This window comes from Pongo pygmaeus, chromosome 2, assembly GCF_028885625.2.
Source record: "Pongo pygmaeus isolate AG05252 chromosome 2, NHGRI_mPonPyg2-v2.0_pri, whole genome shotgun sequence".
In the NCBI taxonomy this organism is placed as follows: Eukaryota; Metazoa; Chordata; class Mammalia; order Primates; family Hominidae; genus Pongo; species Pongo pygmaeus.
In genome coordinates, this window is record NC_085930.1 from 103,363,214 (window position 1) to 103,381,657 (window position 18,444).

An 18,444-nucleotide genomic window follows, 5' to 3' on the forward strand; every position below is an offset into this window, starting at 1 on the left:
GCGATCTTGGCTCACTGCATCCTCTGCCTCCCGGGTTCAAGCAATTCTCCTGCTTCAGCCTCCCAAGTAGCTGGGATTACAGGCACGTGCCACCATGCTCGGCTAATTTTTGTATTTTTAGTAGAGTCAGGGTTTCACCATGTTGGCCAGGCTGGTCCTGACCTCTCAGGTGATCCACCCGCCTCGGCGTCCCAAAATGCTTGGATTATAGGTGTGAGCCACCACACCCAGCCACCCCAAAACCTTTTGGGAGGTGGAAGAGGGTGGGGCGGAGGGCACATACCGCTCTGGAGGGGTCAGCAAAGTCGATCTGCAGGTTGCCCATGGCTTTGACAATGGCCATGATGGACTGGATGGTGTTGCTGTAGACAACCGCCCGGTACTGCCGGCATTCCTCCTCAGAGTAGCCATCCTCGTGGATGATCCTGATAGCCAGGGACCAGGAAGGTTAGTGTCCCCAGGGCACTGGGAGTTCCCACGGCTGCCTGGGGCTGCTGGGACCTGCTTCAGAGAAGGGAAAACTGCCCCTGACCCACTGGGACCTGAGGATAAGTGACTGCCTCTGAGAAGATTCTGGGCCTGGCTAAGACTGGCTGGGCCTGTAGTCAGAGGCAGTGCAGGCCCAGAAGATGAAGAGGGGAAGCTGGAGTTTGAGCACTGCCTCTGGGATACAGCACTTACTTCATCTGCTTGACGATGGTGCTCTTCCCTGACTCTCCAGCACCTGGAACAGAGGGCACAGGTGGTCAGGGGGCAGGCCCAGAGGGGTTCCACAGGCACAGAACAAATGCCCAGACACCTGTAGCCCAGGAGGCAGAACTAACCTTCCCACCAGCTGCACCGTGAGATGGAGGCAGCTGGGCCTGGTGGACAGTTGAGCTACCAGGAATGCAGCTGGCAGGGCCACAGTGGTCAAGGTAACCTAGAGTGCCTGTGCCCCATGGCCGACTCTCCGCAGGCCTTTGCCTCCCACAAGCTCTGCTGCCCACCATGGCTCCCCACTGTCCTGGCTGAGTTCAGGGGTCTTGGCTAGAGACTTGGCCAGCCCTGAAGGAGCCACCTTGTTCTCACATACATAGGCTCGCCAACCTGTGCAGCTGGTGCATGCCAATATGGTACCCTGGGCAGAGCTGGCAGGAAGATGCCCTGCATACTCCATCCAACAGGGTAGCAGCCCTTCTTCTCCCCATACTCTGAGCCTTAGCAACCAGGGGCCTAAGCAGGAGCACAGCGTCACACTTCAGCTTTCTGGACATGGCCCAATGCCCCGCCCTCTGCTCACTGCGCCCAGGTCTACCCTGAGCAGATGGAGGCTAGAAGGCTAGAATCTAGGAGACCTACAGTATAACACACACGCGTACTGACTCATGAATCTGGGAGACCTGCGGCGTATCTCACACACCCACACCCACACACGCCCATACTGACTCAAGCTTTTCCCTGGCCCGGTACAGCCCTGGCCCATATTTCTCCTTAGCTGGTACTGAGATTTGCTGCATTCTCTCCTGTATTAGTCACAGCAGATACTGTTTCTATTCCCATTCTACAGATGAGGACATTGAGGCTCAGAAAAATAAATTATTGATCTAAGATCATGTAGCCAGGACTCAGAAGGGCAAGAGGGTGGAGGGAAGCCATGATGCCTGGTCCACCCTGCCATTCTCAAAATGTGGCTGAGACCCTGTGGGACAATGCCCTGGGGAGGTGTTTAAAAAAGCAGATTCCGCCGGGAGTGGTGGCTCACGCCTGTAATCCCAGCACTTTGGGAGGCTGAGGCAGGTGGATCACCTGAGGTCAGGAGTTCGAGACCAGCCTGGCTAACATGTTGAAACCCCATCTCTACTAAAAATAACAAAAACTAGCCGGGCGTGGTGGCAGGTGCCTGTAATCCCAGCGGCTCGGGAGGCTGAGGCAGAAGAATCACTTGAACCTGGGAAGTGGAAGTTGCAGTGAGCCGAGATCGTGCCATTGCGCTCCAGCCTGGGCAACAAGAGCGAAACTTGGTCTAAAAAAAAAGGCAGATTCCCAGGTCCCATCCCAGACAACAGAGCCAGATCTTGAGGAGTGCAGCCCAGGAGCCTGTATTACCCAGGGAGTCTGTGTAAAAAAGGACCAGGGGGGCCATCCAACTCCCTGGCTGGGGGCCAGAGGGAGTGGAGGCAGGGCCTCACCTTGACCTTGCTCCCTTGCTGCTGGCTGTCTTGAGCTCCAGGTCGAATGGCCCCCAGCTGGGCCCTGCTGTCCTTCCCAGACCCTGTGCTCCTGCCCCATCACTGCCAGTCACACCTGCAGCTGCCAGGCACTACCTCTAGCTATCTCCAGGGCCCTGCTCATGCTGTTCTCTTTGTTGCTGGGAATACGTGCCCCATGCCCCATTCACGGTGTCCCAATTCTGATCACTGTGGCACGTCTGTTCCTCTGTGCAGCTTAGCTGGGTAGGCAGTGGGGTCTGTGCAGAAGTCAAACTTGGGTACTCTGGCCAACCTCAACAGCATCCCTTGGGGCTGGTCAAAACAACCTCAGAGGATGAAGGTGCTAACACACAAACGAACACAAGCAGTAACAATAACATCGGCAATATCGACAGCAAAGCTATATGAAAACAGCGCCCACCATGTGCCAGATGCTGCTCTACATCAATGACACCCACCAACTGCCATCTCCACAGCAATCCTGGGAGGTAGGTTCCATTCTCATCCCAATCTAACCAATGAAGGAACTGAGGTCCAGGGAGGCTGAGGTCACAGGGTTAGAGTCCCCTCTGCAGGGAGCGCACTTGCCCACCGTGCAGTCCCTCCTAGAGCTGTCCTGAGTACCTGGTACTGCAGCGGAGCCACACAGTCCACCTGGCACTGGGTTCACTCCCTATCTCCCTAGGCAGACTCTAGGCCATGTCTGCAGTGCTCAACAAGCGGCAGCAGGTATTGGGACATGGTGGCAGGCCTTGCCAAGGCCCCTGCCCACCTTCAGCCCCCTACGCCAGAGACCACCCTGAGGGGAAGGGCCTGAGCCCTCCTCACAAATGCCATCAGGCGCCTGCAATCACTGAGCTTCTGACTGTCCCAGGCCTGCTTTGCAGGATGAGGGGAGGGGATTTGGGGAGATGGGGAGTGACAGCTAGTTGGGTATGAGGTTTCTTTTTGAGGGTGGTGATTATGTTCTGGAATTAGATAGCAGTGATGGTTGCACAATCTTGTGGACATACAAATGTGCAGGCCCTGGGAAGGCTGGGGCGCTGTGGCTGGGGCAGCAATCCCCTCTATTGCTTTAGCCCCTGGGCACTACAGGGGCCAGGCCCAGTATCTTCACTGGGGTGTGTACCGGGATATATACCAGCACTACTCCCTCCCCATTGGGCTGTGCATGGCAGAGGGGCAGCCAGGATCTCCATACCAACACTCCTCCACCTGCCGATGGGGACATGGGGAAAGGTCCCAGGAAAGCCTCACAGTGATGCTTGAACGCTAAGGCCCATCCCCCTTGGGCCCAAAGCACCCACTGGGGCAGGGAGGGCAGCAGTGGCCACCTGACTGTCTTCCCCACTGGCTCCTCCAGAGCAGGAGGAAGAACCAGGAGCCAGTCACAGCCAGGATCGGGGAACTGGAGGAGCAGAGGCCAAGGATGCGAAGTCATGGGTCCCCATGCAGTCCCGAGCCAGGCGAGCTGAGACTCAGCAGGGAAGCTACCCAGGGCATGGGGGACCTGAGGTCTAGGGTGAAAGCTTCCCCCTCTTGTGTGACTTCGGGACTCCTGCCCACTTGAGGCATCAGTTTCCCTATCTGGCCACTGAGAGTGACGAGGGGGTCTGGCCCTTTGCCCACTCTTAGTAGGTGATGTGGGCCGCTTCGTGACCCTGCCCAGGGACAAGGGTGCAAACTTGCTTTGCATCTGATTTTCCTAGCAGCCGCTAGACCTGGTAGACATGAGGTAGGCAGCACAGAGCCAGTCACGCTAGGAGCCAGGATATCTGCTCCCTGCCCCAGCCAGGGAGGGCCCACTTCCCTGTCCCCTTCAAGTTTCATTTTCCCCTCCTAAGGCCTCTTAAATGTTAAGAGAACATTCTCTACCCCAAGCAGGGGGTCACTGAAAAAAGAGGTCCACTTGACAGGTAAGCAAAGCAAGGTCATGGAGCCTCTATCCCTAGACTCAGGCTGGTCTCTTTGTCTTTCCAGCAGCTGTGACTCAGGCGGGAAGTAGTGAGTGGCAGGACAAGGGCGTGGTGCTGGCAGCCAGGCAGGAAGCAGGGGGAACAACGGGACAGAGGCAGGGGCACAGCCCAGGAGCAGCTCCAGCAGAGAAGGGGGCCAGGAGCAGAGGTGGGTGGAGCCCCAGTATGGCATCTGGATGGAATGGGTGGGGTGAAGAGCTCTCAGGCAGCCCACAGGCTAAGTGCCCTGGCAGCTGTGGGGCAGTAGCCTCACTCTCCACATCTCTGGCTGGGTCCCCTTTCCATCAGGACCTGATGGATGTCCCCTACCAGATAAGCTGGCATGAGGCTTATCTGCGAGTTTTGCGCGCACCCAGCTCCCCTCGCACCTGCCTCTCAGAGGGGTTGCTGAGTCCAGATTTTTTTTTTTTTTGAAACAGAGTCTCGCTCTGTCGCCCAGGCTGGAGTGCAATAGCATGATCTCGGCTCACTGCAACCTTTGCCTCCTGGTTCAACCTCTGCCTCCCGGTTCAAGCAATTCTCCTGCCTCAGCCTCCCCAGTAGCTGGAACTACAGGCACGTGCCACCACGCCTGGCTAATTTTTGTATTTTTAGTAGAGACAGGGTTTCACCATGTTGGCCAGGCTGGTCTCAAACTCCTGGCCTCAAGTGATCCATCTGCTTTGGCCTCCCAAAGTGCTGGGATTACAGGCATGAGCCACCACGTCCAGCCTGAGTCCAGATTTCTGCAAAGATGCTGGGTAGGGGAACTAAGGCAATAGAAGGTGGCATGAATCAGCCCCTCCTGCCCGCAGAGGGCCCCACCAAGTGCTCTATCCCCAGCTGGGTAAGACCAGAGAGGCCTGCAGAGGTTCCCTGGGGTGGCCTTGGCATTCCCACTGAGTCACACCTCTTCCCACCAAGGAAGAAACCTCTGCAGCCTTTGCCCTGTGGCGCAGCTGGGGCCCACAGCAGGTGGGCAGTAATCGCAGTGATGTGCTGGGTGGTGGCAGCTGCTCTGCATTAAAACACCTGCTTCCACTTTGGGAGTGCTGAGCCCCAGAGGGGGGAACTGATGAGAGAAGGGAGACAGTACCACTCCACCTGCACGAACAAGACCAGCAGGGCCCCAGCAGCAGGAGAGACATGCCCACAGCTCTCGTCACTTGATGCTTATTCCAGGCCCCAGCATTCAAGTCACAGCATCTGTTCATCTTGGACCCTCTAACTCCTTAACAGGCTTTGATGTGCTGGGAGGCTGGGACTTGCTGCTATCCTTTCTGGCTTCAGTTTCCCCTGGGCAGAGCTGTCAAGCCTCAAGCAGCCAGCCAGCCTACCTCCCATTTTCAGATCCTCTCCCAGAAGGAGGTCCAGACATGCCACAGCCCTGATGTCCACTCTGATCCTTCCTGAGATCCTCAAGAGCTTCAGCTCCTTTTCTGCCCTTTCTCTGGCACCTCATCTGTGAAATGGGACAACACTGTCTCCTTCTGAGAGATGGGTAAGGATTAAATGCAAAGCTCTTCTCACAGTGTGGGGCACATGGTGAGCATTCAGGTAAAAGTTATCACTATTTTTCTACCCTTTGAAAGAGTACAGATTTCCCCAAACCTCTCATTTCCTGCAACCTGTAGAGAAGACTGCTGTGGTCATCTCATTTGGAAGAGAGCTTCTGAAGGTTTTCAGATAAAGAGCAGGTGAAGAGCAATGGACAGTGGCTAACAGGCTGATTCAGAGCTGTGGTGGTTCCCTGCTGGGACTCAGCATAACCTGGGACAGGAGTCAGAGCTACTGGCTCCTCTGCTGGCTTTCCGCTGTGTCGTCACTTCCCTTTAGTATAGTCACTTCCCTTTAGTATAACCCGGCACTCCTACACAGCTGGGGCCTCCTTCCTGCCCAGGAGCTTCACTGCTGACATTGCTCACTGGCTCCACACGCCCAGAAAGCCAGGCAGACCTCCCTGGAGAGAACCCCCATACTGGTGGGCTCCGTGGGAACACGTGGGGCCAGGGAGAGCAGCCAGCTGACTGACGTGGCAGGCCCGAGGGCAGAGATTCTCAGAAGCAGCAGTGGCTGGGACCACAGGGTAGACTTGGGCAGCGGCCCAGCTCAAACCCACAACAGCAGGCCCGCCCACACTGCCACAACTCCCCAGCCTATCCCAGTGGGACATGGTGGGGCAGGTGGGGGTAGCCCTGAGCCCACCACAAAGGCAGCCCGGACACCACCTCCTACTCTTATCCCAGGAAGGTGCCACATCTCCAGCTCAGCCTGTGGTTCTCAGATCCCATGCACCCCCACATCCCCTGCAGTCCTAGGGACCCAGGCCCCGCCACCACCAGGGGGCGCCCGGCAGCCAGAGACGCTGTGGAAGGAAGTGGGGGCTGGGCAGCACTGGGCAGCGTTTTGTTTCAGAAAAGCAGCCTCAGCCAGGGACTACTGGGGAAGGTGTCCCACCCACCAGCCCGTCCCTGGGAAGCCCCCCAGCCTGCAGAGACTCGGCACACACAGAAACCATGGCAACGGGAGGGAGGGGCAGAGGCCCGGCCAGACAAAGGCCCTCTGAGCCCCGCCCCTGGCGTCTCTTCCTTCCTCCAGGTGCTGCTCCCCGGCCTCCCTCATTCCCTCCGAAGAGGCTCAGCACGGGTCCGGCACTGGGAGGCAGGGACTCGAGGTCTTGAAAGGGACCGGCAACACTCCCACCCGTGTGTGTGGCATGGCCCTATAACGGATGCCTGAACAGACCAACAGACTCCACACCTCCCTCCCGCCAGTCTCTGGCACTCGGCTGCCTCCAGCGGCTTCCAGGGGTTCACAGTGCCCAAAGGGGAGCACTACCAAGCAGGACCTGGCTTGCTACTGCCAAGTCAAAGATCTCTGTGTTAGGGAAACTGAGGCCTCAGGTCCTGCCCACATATGGGAAAGTCTGGGCCAAGGTGTGTCTCCCTCAGTGGGGCCCTTTCCACTGCACAGAGGGAAACTCAGGCACCGGGTGAGGAAGGCTGGCCTGATGTAAAGGAGGCCCCAGACCTGTTCAAAGTTGGCGCCTCAGGCCCCAGGTACCGCCCTGTGCAGGAGCCAGGAGGTGCTGGACAAGACCCGGATCACGCGGAGCTGGGCCATTTGGCACCGTCTCCCTGGAGGCCTCTTCATTTCAGGCATCCCTCCGCTGTTCCCAAGGCACCTGAATGACCTCTTTTCCCTTCTGATTCATGGCGGTGGACTCTGGGAAAGATAATGGGAGCCTAGGCCTCATCTATGAAATGTACCCCTTGAGGGAGGGTGCCAAACCCAAGGCCTGCCCTGAGTAGCCTCTTCAAAGTCACCCCAAACTGCCTCAGGGCCCAACCCAAGCCAGCAGCTGTCCTTGTGTCCACAGGCCAGGAGACCATGCTAAGAATCAGGGCACTGGCGGGGCGCGGTGGCTCACTCCTGTAATCCCAGCACTTTGGGAGGCCAAGGTGGGCGGATCACCTGAGGTCAGGAGTTCGAGACCAGCCTGACCAACATGGAGAAACCCTGTCTCTACTAAAAATACAAAATTAGCCGGGCGTGGTGGCACATGCCTGTAATCCCAGCTACTCTGGAGGTTGAGGCAGGAGAATCACTTAAACCTGGGAGGCGGAGGTTGTGGTGAGCCGAGATCGCATCACTGCACTTTAGCCTGGGCAACAAGAGCGAAACTCAGTCTCAAAAAAAAATCACAGCATCACAGGTTCTAGTACTGGATACAGAGAGGGAAGAGGACAGTCTGAGGTCTCACGGTGAGGAACTGGACCCTCTGGGACCCACAGTCTTGGGTGGCCATGAGGATGCAAGGGTCTCTGCTCTGTGCATGGCCTCATGGCCCAGAGAGGCTTGGACGCTTCTGCTCTGGCTCTCCTAAGCCTTCCTCAGCCCCATCAGCCCCTTACGGCCTGGCCTGGCAACACAGCAGAACCCCTAGGAACCCCTATAAGAGAGGGCAAGCCCCCACTAGGCCACAATACTGAGATTTGGAGGCCAAGGAGCAAGAGGAACCAGCCTCAACAACTATCATGCAGTCATCAGCCGACACCATGGCCACATTCCGCCGCTACACAGCACCACACGTGCACCCAGCACTGATCCTGTGCTCACAGTGGAGCCCTAAGGAACATGCTTTCCTTTCACTCCTCTGGACAATTCCCAGTCTCTGAGGCCCTCACCATGGACTTCAATAGCTTCTGAGCCTTCCCCAGGCTTGGTCTCAGTCTAAGACTGGGGCTTGTGGGAGAACAAGCATAATATTAGGGAAAGAATGAAGCCCTGTTGCCAGCTATAACTTGAGCATCACTGTGAGGGGATATGGGCTAGGAGAAAAAGTGGGAAGTCAAAAGGTGCAGCTGCGGCCGGGCGCGGTGGCTCACACCTGTAATCCCAGCACTCTGGGAGGCCAAGGCAGGCAAATCACTTGAGGTCAGTAATTCGAGACCAGCCTGACCAACACGGTGAAACCCCGTCTCTACTAAAAATACAAAAATTAGTCGGGCGTGGTGGCGCGTACCTGTAGTCCCAGCTACTCAGAAGGCTGAGGCAGGAGAATCGCTTGAACCCAGGAGGCGGAGGTTGCAATGAGCTGAGATCATGCCACTGCACTCCAGCCTGGGTGACAGAGTGAGACTCCATCTCAAAGAAAAAAAAGGGGGGGGTGTCGCCCATGACCACATGGCTGTAGAAAGCTTCATACACAGAGTCTTGGGTCCCACCTTCCAGGTCAGACAGCTCCCTTTCCATCTCCTAAAAGAAGAATTGAGGCCCGCAAGCCAGGGCCCATAGGCACATGCAGAACACACACACACCCCCACACCGTCTGCCTGCTGTCCTGCCTGATCGGTTACTTCCAGCCAGCACAGACTCCCAAGGGGCCATGGCAGTTGGAGGCAGGCGCTTGGTCACTACATGGGTCATGTCCTGGCATCTGTTTCTTGTTTAAGTGCATAAAGTCCCTGAGCTTCAGTTTGCCCATCAGTGAAATGGGTGTAATATCAGTCCCAGCCTAACAGGATTAAATATGACAAGATAATGAAGAATTCAGCTCCACACAACAGTCAAGGCTCAATCAGAGATAGCTGTGGTTATCACCTGAGGGGAAACAAGCCCAGTGAATGCAGCCCTAGACCCAGTGAGTGGGTGCTCGCAGGGGAGAATCCTTAGGCTGAGGCCAGGGCTCCTTTGTCCGCCCCCCAGCAGGGGAAACCCAGAGTGAGCTCATCTCGGGGCTGTTGCTGCATTTCCAGGCATTCATCTCAGCCTGTGGCTGGCCTTCCGGCTTTGGAGAGCAATGGCCGCTCGGGAATCTAAGAGCAGCCCTCTGCCTTCCTGCTAGCCGTCCCGCCAGCGTCCTTCTCCCAGCCACAACTTCCTGTGGCCAAAGAAGGGGCCTGGAATCCTTCTCGAAGGCACCATCTTCTCTGGGAGCCTGGGCCCGAGGGTTGCTGGGGTGGGACAAGGGACAGAGCTACCTGGACTGGCTCCAACTCAGTGACCGCCACTAGAATGGCCCCCAGGAGTGCACAGATAAGCCTGGGCAGGTGTTCACCTCCTAGACCCTTCCAGTTGGCAAAGCCCTGGGGGGCCCTTGGGCTCTCACCCCCACCCTAGCACCAGGCAGCCCCTCCGGCCTCTTCCTCTTTTGGGCTCCTCCTCCCCCAGCTGCTTCCTCCTTTTCCTCCGGTGTGGACACCACTTCCCCGAGAGGCCCAGCCCTGCCCTGCCATGTCGTGCAGACTTCACTACCTCCTCCTCCCCGCCTGGGGCACACACAGTAGGTGCTGCCAACACCTCCTTTTCATATCCTGAGGCTGTCAGCAGCTTTGGAGCCCCCAGATTCCTCCAAGCCATAAGGATATCTTCTCCCCAACAAGGCTGAGATGACCCCACCTTTAGGCCTTTGCTCAGACTGGTGTGGTGCTGCCTTTCAAGCCTTGTAAATGTGCACAGAGGCCGGCACAGAAGAACCAGCCCAGCAAATGTTTGGTTATTCCAGAAAGATTCTTCCTCCCTAGCCACCAAGAGCAGCCACAGCCCCAAGAAGTAACATCAGGGTGAGGGTGGGGTTGAGGTTTAGTAAGAACGAGAGCTTCAGGCTAGAAGGGCTGGGTGGGGCTGGGCAGACGGGGTTCCACCCTGCACCTGTAGCTGAGGGAAGGGCTGCCTGAGAGCATCAGGTACCAGGGACACCATCAAAGGGCCCAATCCTTTGCCTTCCCCAAAGCACCTTGCAGAGCACTCTTAGGCAGGGTGCATCAGCAGTGGCCTGGCCAGAACCTGCTGACCCCTTCCCCTCCTCGCTGAACTCCTAGGCTGGGATTCCTGGCCTGAGATGCTAAGAAGATGAGACTACTCCCTGGCCTGTACCTTTCCCCCATCTGCCCGGTCCTGCCTCCCCCCACAGCACAACGGGATGTAGGGGAGGCAGCACTCAGGCTCTGGGGTGACAGTCTCCTCCTCTGCTGTGGGTGGGGTGGGGGGAGTCCCTGGTTCCTCAGTGGCTAAGAGCTTGGGTGGACAAAGCTTCCTCCATCCTGTTCCCGCCAAGTAAATGGGTGGCTTTTAGAGACCGACTGAGAGAGACACAGCCAGGGACCAAGAACTGAGATCAACGGCAGAGTATACAGGATCTGTGTGTCTGCCTGTGGCCCAAGTAGCCCCAAGTGCACCTACTGCCCCACCCCCTGCAGTGCTGGAGGCCTAGGGACCCTGTTGGGACCTGACCACACCCCACCCTCAGCACTACCTGCTGCCACTTGCTAGGCAAACAGATGTTCAAGGGCCTGGGACATCAGTGATGGCACTCAGTGACCCTACCTCTCAGGCCACCCAGGGCCAACCCCTGACAAGCTGCCCAGGGCCAAAGGGGTCCCGGACCATCCCCAGGCCCCATCCAGCAGCCTAGGCTCTGACACATAGTGGGTGGTGTGATGCTGCCTCAGGGCTTCTAACATGGAAGCCCGTGTCCCCCGCAACTGGCTTGACTTCCACCTCCAGCCACAGCAGCGCGGCTCTTTCTCTCTGTCCTCACACCTGCTCAGCCCTCTGTCTGGGGTTCCCCTCCCCCACCCGCCTGGGATGCCCCCAGCTGAGCTCCAGCTGCCCTGATTCACCTAGTCTCTCAGCTCAGAGGTATCTCTTAAAGGACCTATTCTCACTCCTACCCTAGAGGTATGACCTCATGTCGGCTGCTCTGACACTGGCGTGAGAGGCAGGGGCTGAGCCTAGCAGAACTGGGCAGGATGCAGGCAGAGGGGGTCAGCTATAGCTTAAACCCCTGTTCACTCCTTAGTGTGGGAGCTCTATCCCTGCCTGCTCCTGCAGACAAAGCCCCGACAAGCCTGGGGGAGGGGTGGGAAGAAGAGACTCAGAGGCCCAAGCCGCCCCGCCCCCCATTCAAGTGCTAATGAGCTCCAGCAGTGAAGGAGAGGGCTGGGGGAGCGTGTAGGGGCTGGAGGCCAGCCTGGGTGGGTACTGGCCCACCTGGCACCCAGGGCCCTACCACATCTCCAAACCTAGACCCCCAGAGGTTGGGCCTAAGGTCCCCAGGGCAGTCTGTCATTCCTGCTGGCACCAACTATCTGCATGCCCTGGGCTCCCCACTTGCTGTGAACAGCTGCCTGAGGGCAGGGGAGGGGGTTCCCCAGGGCCCCGAACTGGGGCCAAGCAGCCTCTAGGATGGGAGACTTCCTTCCCACCAAACTCTCAGCAGTGGGTCCCTCATCCATTTTCTATTTTTTTTTTTTTTTTTTTTTTGAGACAGTCTTGCTCTGTCCCCCAGGCTGGAGTGCAGTGGCACCATCTCGGCCCATGGTAACCTTCACTTCCCAGGTTCAAGCGATTCTCGTGCCTCAGCCTCCCGAATAGCTGGGATTACAGGCGCATACCACATACCACCATACCTGGCTAATTTTTTTGTATTTTTAGTAGAAACGGGGTTTCACCACGTTGGCCAGGCTGGTCTTGAACTCCTGACCTCAGGTGATCTGCCTGCCTCAACCTCCCAAAGTGCTGAGATTATAGGTGTGAGCCACCGCGCCTGGCCTCGCTCACCCATTTTTCATAACTCCAGGCTTTGGTGGACTGTCCCCATAACACCTGTGGCTGCAGGGAGGCACTCTGCCCCCAGGTTATGAGTGGAGAGCAGGACTCCTGCCAGGGCTTCACCTGATGCTGAGTTTCTCAGCCAGTGCCATAGGTGGAACTGGGATTCGAACTCAGGTCTGGATGACCCCATGGGCTGGTCCAGGGAGGGTGGCCCTTTCCCCACCAGGCCAGGAAACACCCACCCAAGCTCTTGGGAATACAGGCCAAGTCTTCCTGCTGCAGTGTTCTTGTTGAGTTGGTCCCTCTGACCCCCAGTGCCTGGCCCTGGCAAATGGTGTTCATCCTTCACAGCCGCCCAGCAGACCCCCTCCTCCAGGAAGCCCCCCTTCACAAGCACCACTAGAGTCTAACCCACTACCCAGCCAGCCAGAATCCCAAGCTAGCCCTTCCTATCAGGCTCCAGTGGCTGCCCCAGGATTATACTTACTCCTCTCCCAGGAGCTCTGCCCTGTTCATGGACATGTTCAATCACTTCATTCTGTCCATATACACTCATTAGGCATCTATAGTATGCCAGCCCTTTGCAAGAGACACAGACAGGACAGAGGCCACAAAACTCCCTTTCTTTTCTTTTGGTAAACTTCATTGAGCCCTTGCTATGTGCAGTCTCCGCACTGGCCAGTACCAGGACTCTCACAGCATTGCTCTGGTCTGAGCCCCAGGGCTGCGGAGCAGCCCCTGCTGGACCAGCCAGCTCAAGCTCGACTGTGGCTACTGGAGTGTCAGAGACAGCAGCTCTCTAGCAGTGCACCAACAGCCTGAGTTGGACGGAAGAATACAAAGCCACTCTGCTCAGCAGGAGTTCTGCACAGGGTGGGGTAATAATTCTCTCAGGTGCCAGCATAGCCTGTGGCGGGGCTGGGAAGAAACAGCCTGAAGAACTTTTCTCGGTGGCCCCTCAATGCTGGTCACCAACCCTGTGGTGGGCCTGTGGGCCCTTGCCACCTGCCCACAGTATGCAAACTGCTACTCAGTTTACTCCACCATCTACCCAAAATCAGGTTCAGAGGATACTTCCTTCATTCAACAAACAGATGAGAAGCACCCAGTAGATGCCAGGCTCCATGCTGGGCACATAAATGAAGAGGACTTAGCCCTGCCCTGCAGTCTCCAGGCATCTGAGGGGGGAAGCAACAGCACTGGGAGCCAGACGTTTCACCAGCCTTGGTCGAGGGAAGATGTCCAGGAAGGATCCTGGGAGGTGATCCCAGAGTAAAGTTTTAAAGAACAATCAAGTAGGGAACAACAGACGCAAAGTTCCAGGGGCAAGAGAGAACTTCTCTATTTACATTCTGAAGCCTTTATGGAGCCAATGGTGGACACTGTCTCCTTTTTCTGTGAAGCTGTCCACACAGGCCCATCCCAAATCAGAGACTCACCCCCCTCACATCCACTCTGGCTTCCTTTCCCTTAAGAGCCCAGACCAGGGTCCCAGATTCCACCTGGGCCTAGCTGATCAGTCACATTGAGCTGGGTAGGAGTGGGGAGCATCCCTAGAGTAGGACTGGTTTCTGCTCCCCCTACCAAGCTGCCAGGAAATACTCTCTTGCCTGTGTGTACCACATCAGCCTCTGCCCTGGTGACAAGGACTGTGCCCGCCTGCTGGCAGGGCTACCCAAGATGGGAGGGAGGTGGTGTGCGGGCGGGGCAGCAGGCGTGGTTCTGGCTGGGAGGGAAGGCTGGCAGTTGCCCAACCTGAGTCCCGTTGCCTGGACAAAGTCTCCCGCTACATGGGACAGGCGCCCAGAACTCTGAACTTACCACAGCTGGGCTCCCATCACCACCTTGCACCTGGATGGGAAAGGCATGGCTCAAGCCAGGATCCCTCCCCAGGCAGCCATGGCAGATTGGGTCGTCAATATCAAGCAGAGCTTGTTCAGAGCCCTTTGCAACACACTGCAGGGTCTTTACTCCCAACCTACATCCCCAACAAGAACCACCAGGAGGCTCTTGTTCTCCCCATCCTGAGCTGGGGCACTCCTTTGGCCAAAACCCAGGAAGCCCATTTCACAGAGTAAGCAAAGGCCAGAAGGCCAGGACCCCAGGGTGAACTCCCCAGGCTAGAAAGTGCTAAGCCAGACCCTGCACCCCTGGCTGCTGCCAGCCCAGTGTGGGAGGAGTTGCCAGGTCTCACTTGCCTTAGCCCAAAAGCTGAGCTGGGCTCCAAGGAGCAGGCCTGGTGGGATGGGGGACCCTTCTGGTGCCCGGAAACAAAACTAGCCAGAAGCCCTGCGTTCTCCCAGCTCTATGGTCCAGTCTTGCATTTCCTCGGCCACCACAGTAACTGCAATCAGCCTGGGGAGAGGCTGTCTAGAGAATCCTGGCTGGGCACTGGGAGGCAGCGGTACCGGAAGTGCCCTCCCCAGGCCCGTCGGGCAGCAGCAGCAGCAGCAGCGACGGGCATTCCGCCGCGTCGACACCCACTCACTGCCGCTGCCGCACTCACAGCAGAGACAGGAAGAGGCAAGCGCCCAACGCAAAGCAACCCAGGAGGCTGGGCCGCCGCCCCTTCCCGCCCCTTCTCTTCCTCCCTGAGGCAGCAGCGAAGCGGATGCCATTTTGAAACCTCCGAGGCTGTGCCCCGGAGGCCGGGTCCGCCGGGACAGTCAACAGATGGCCCATAATGGACATACATGCTGTTCCTCGGCCACAGGTCCAGCACGAAAAGCCCTGCTTTTCACAGCCTGGGAGCCCCATGACAGTTCTGAAGCCGAGGGGCCACACCCCCCCATGCACTTCTCAGCCTACAACGGTGCTGCGCTGTTGCAAGGGCCGGCCTCCCTCCCCCCAACTCTAAAACCCCCAAATCAAAATTAGACTGCCACTGGGCACCACACCTACTTCCAGTGGGAAGATGGATGGGGACAGCCAGTAGGCCCACCGTCTTTGCAAAAGGCCAGCTAGGATGCTCAGAGGCACCCTGGCCCACCCCCAGCTGGCCCCTCAACTCCTCATTCAGCTAGTCCACCATCCCCCTTCACAGGGTCCCAAGATCCAACAAGCCCCCCAACTCTCAGAGGCTACATCCCAGGCCTTGCAGCCCAGAAGGGGTGTGGGCAGCCCAGCACCTACTAGCAGATCTCCTGGGCTCACCCGCAGGGGCAGCAATATGTCGGCTGTCTCACCACTTCCACTTCCCCCCACCCCTCTAGCAGCCACCATCTTTCCTGGCCTTGGAGGCGGCCACAACCCTAACTCCTCCACTCTCTCTCCTACTTCCCAGACTGGCCTTCGAAACTGGAAAACATAGAGCCTCCTTGGGAAGCCTGAGGCCTGGCCCCCTCCCCCAGCGTGACCAGTGGAGCCTCAATCCAGCCCCGTGGGGGTTCTGCGTAAGGCAGCCTAGGCCCTCTCCAACCCAGGGATCCCTCCTCCTAGCCCAGCCCACTTGGTGCAGGAGGGGTGGAGGGATCTGGGGAAGGCCAGAGTGTAAGAGGACTTAGGGGAGGATCAGCAGAGGTTTTCGGGAGTGATGCCTGCAGAGAAGGATCTGGAGGGCAGGAAGCAGGGAGCAGGGCTCGCTGAAGGGGTTCCAGCTGGAGATGGAGCTCAAGAGCAGTTTCCCACTCGAGAGGTTCCTTGGGTCAGAGTGCACAGGTGGAGGATACAGATTCCAGACTAGGGATGGGGCACAGAAGGAAAAGGAGGGAGTGGGTGGGGTGCCTGGCAGGGGCCCCGCGAGATGCTCATGCCCAATAGGAATAAAAGGCGCAGGTGAGGAAAACAAGCGGAGCCTGAGGGTTGGGGAACAAGTGGCGGGCATCCTGGGGGTTTGGGTAAAGTGTAGGGAAGGATGGCGGGGGCTCTGAAGTTCTGTGAAGCTAGTTAGCAAGGGGGGATGGCCAAGCAGGGCACTGGACCGCGGGTGTTGGGGCACTGTTGACTGGATTTGGAGGTCTGGGGTCTGGGATGAGATAGGGGTCTGGTCTAGAGTCTGGGCAGGATCAAAGGTCTAGTCCAACCTAGAGTTTTCAACCCTGGTCCTGGCCCAGGTTTGGGGTCCCAGACAGCCCGGGGTCTGGGAGTTTGAAGCCCTAGTCTGGGAGGTCAAAGTCCTTGTCTGGGGATTCGAGCTGGGAATCAAGGATCCCAGTGCGGGACGCGGCCTCACCCAACAGCAGCAACTTCACCTCCCGCGCCGCCTTCTCTCCGTCCTCCCGCAGGTTCTTGTCGATCATCTTAGAGCGCTCGGCCGCCGCCTTGTCCTCGGCGCTCACGGTGCAGCCCATCCCGCCGTCCGCCGGCCCGGCCGCCGCCCGGCCCCCACACGGCCCACGGCCCGGCTCGGCCCCGCCCGACCCACTCCGCTCCCACCACCAGCCCTCTGCGGGTAGCTCTCGGGTCGGCAGTTCCGAGCGACTGCGGGAGGCGCCTTCCCTACCGCCGCGCACCGACGGCGGGGAGGGCCGAGGGTGGGGCCTGGGCGAACCAAGCCTGGGACTGGGCCGGGGCGGGCCTGCAGGCGGGGCCAGAGGAGATTCGAGGCTGGTGATTGGCTCGAGGGCGGAGCGAAGGGGGAAGTTAGGCGCAGCCCAGGCTCGGGCCTGGGCTGCAGGCGGGGCCACGCCGAGAAAAGGCAATAGGGGTGGTTCCAAACCCAGGGACCCGGCACTGGGCGGGCTGCAGGCGGGACCGGGCTGTGATTGGGTGCGGAGCGCCGGGAGCTCCGTTGCTGGACAGCCGGGAGGGCGGATCTGTTAGCCCGAGGGTGGGGATCCGGTGCCCTCGAGGGCAGAGCAGGAACCAGCCCTCTGAGCTTCTGCGAGTTGGGCGAGTTAGGTGAAGGAGGCGTGTCTTCGTCATTTGTTAAAGTTAATGAGTCCAATAAACTTGTTTTGGGATCGACAGAACTCGGGAGCCTTTCTGGACTGCGGTTTTCTCAGTCTTAAGGCGGGTTTACCGCCTTCTCCCTCTGGGTTGCAGCAAGTTGAAAAAGGAAAAAAAAAAAGGCCGGGCGCAGTGGCCCACGCCAGTAATCCCAGCACTTTGGGAGGCCGAGGCGGGCAGATCACTTGAGGTCAGGAGTTCTAGACCAGCCTGGCCAACATGGCGAAACCCCGTCTCTACTAAAAATACAAAAATTAGCCGGGCGTGGTGGTGGGCGCCTGTAATCCCACCTACTCAGAAGGCTGAGGCGGGAGAACTGCTTCAACCCGGGTGGCGAAGGTTGCAGTGAGCCGAGATCGCGCCATTCATTGCACTCCAGCTTGGGCGACAGAGCAAGACTCCGTCTCAAAAAAAAAAAAAAAAAAATTGATTTCCATCTTTACACCTTTGCCTAGGCTGTCTCCTTTAGCTGGGTGGCTTCTCATATCCATCCTTCCCCAGTCTACCGGGAGGCATTCTTCGGCAGGCAGCCATCCTGGACTCCAATCTGGGACCAGGCAATCAGGACCCAAGGGAGAAAGGGAGAGAGGGTGAGAGGGTGGAGAGGGAGGAAGAGAGGAGGGCGGGCAGGCAGGGTGAGGGGGTTGGGAGGGAAGAAAGAGGAAGAAGTTGCCACTGGACTTCTAGAAACAAAAGTGGCCGTGATCTTATGACCTGTCTCTTCCATGGCCTGTCCACGTCTGGAGGTGGCCATGATCCCACATCCCACCCTCCTGTGGCCTGTCCCCACTGGGCAATGGCTGCAACCCTATGGCCAGGCAAAGGTGGGGCGGAGGCAGCAGTGTTTCTAGCTGAACATTTCAAGTCTTTCTGATCCTGTGCTCCAGGAGGAGCCCAGAGCCCCAGCCTCGATTGGACATTTGAAGGGTCTACCAAAGATTAACCACGAAGGCATTTTGTGTGACCCCAGTGCCATGAGGCCAGGAGGCCCCAGCCCAAAGACAGGGAAGGCCTCTGAAGCAAGACAGGGTGCTTGCCACCAACAGCCCGGTGTTTAGCATAAACCCCTTACTTAGAACCTTGGTACACGTTTTGGCTGGGCATGGTGGCTCACGCCTATAATCCCAGCAACTCTGGGAGGCTGAAGCAGGCAGATCTCTTGAGGTCAGGAGTTCAAGACCAGCCTGGCCAACATGATGAAACCTTGTCTTTACTAAAATTACAAAAATTAGGCCGGGTGCGGTGGCTCACACCTGTAATCCCAGCACTTTGGGAGGCTGAGGTGGGCGGATCACCTGAGGTCAGGAGTTTGAGACCAGCCTGACCAACATGGAGAAACCCTGTCTCTACTA

General features: G+C 57.9%; 1 protein-coding gene across 4 annotated transcripts in view; it reads right to left on the reverse strand.

Annotated features, from left to right (window-relative positions):
• The window catches only part of GNAI2 (G protein subunit alpha i2), a 32,834-nt gene that overhangs the window by 6,555 nt on the left and 7,835 nt on the right, over positions 1-18,444 (reverse strand). For 2 of the 4 annotated variants that reach the window (XM_063661961.1, XM_063661960.1), the window contains exons 2-3: positions 682-724; positions 284-425 (exon numbers count right to left, since the gene is read on the reverse strand). In XM_063661961.1, the coding sequence (XP_063518031.1) occupies positions 284-425; positions 682-724 (185 nt within the window). Of the gene's footprint in view, positions 1-283; positions 426-681; positions 725-16,376; positions 16,655-18,444 lie in introns of those variants that run through there. The other 2 variants (XM_063661959.1, XM_054480228.2) reach the window with 2 other exon arrangements.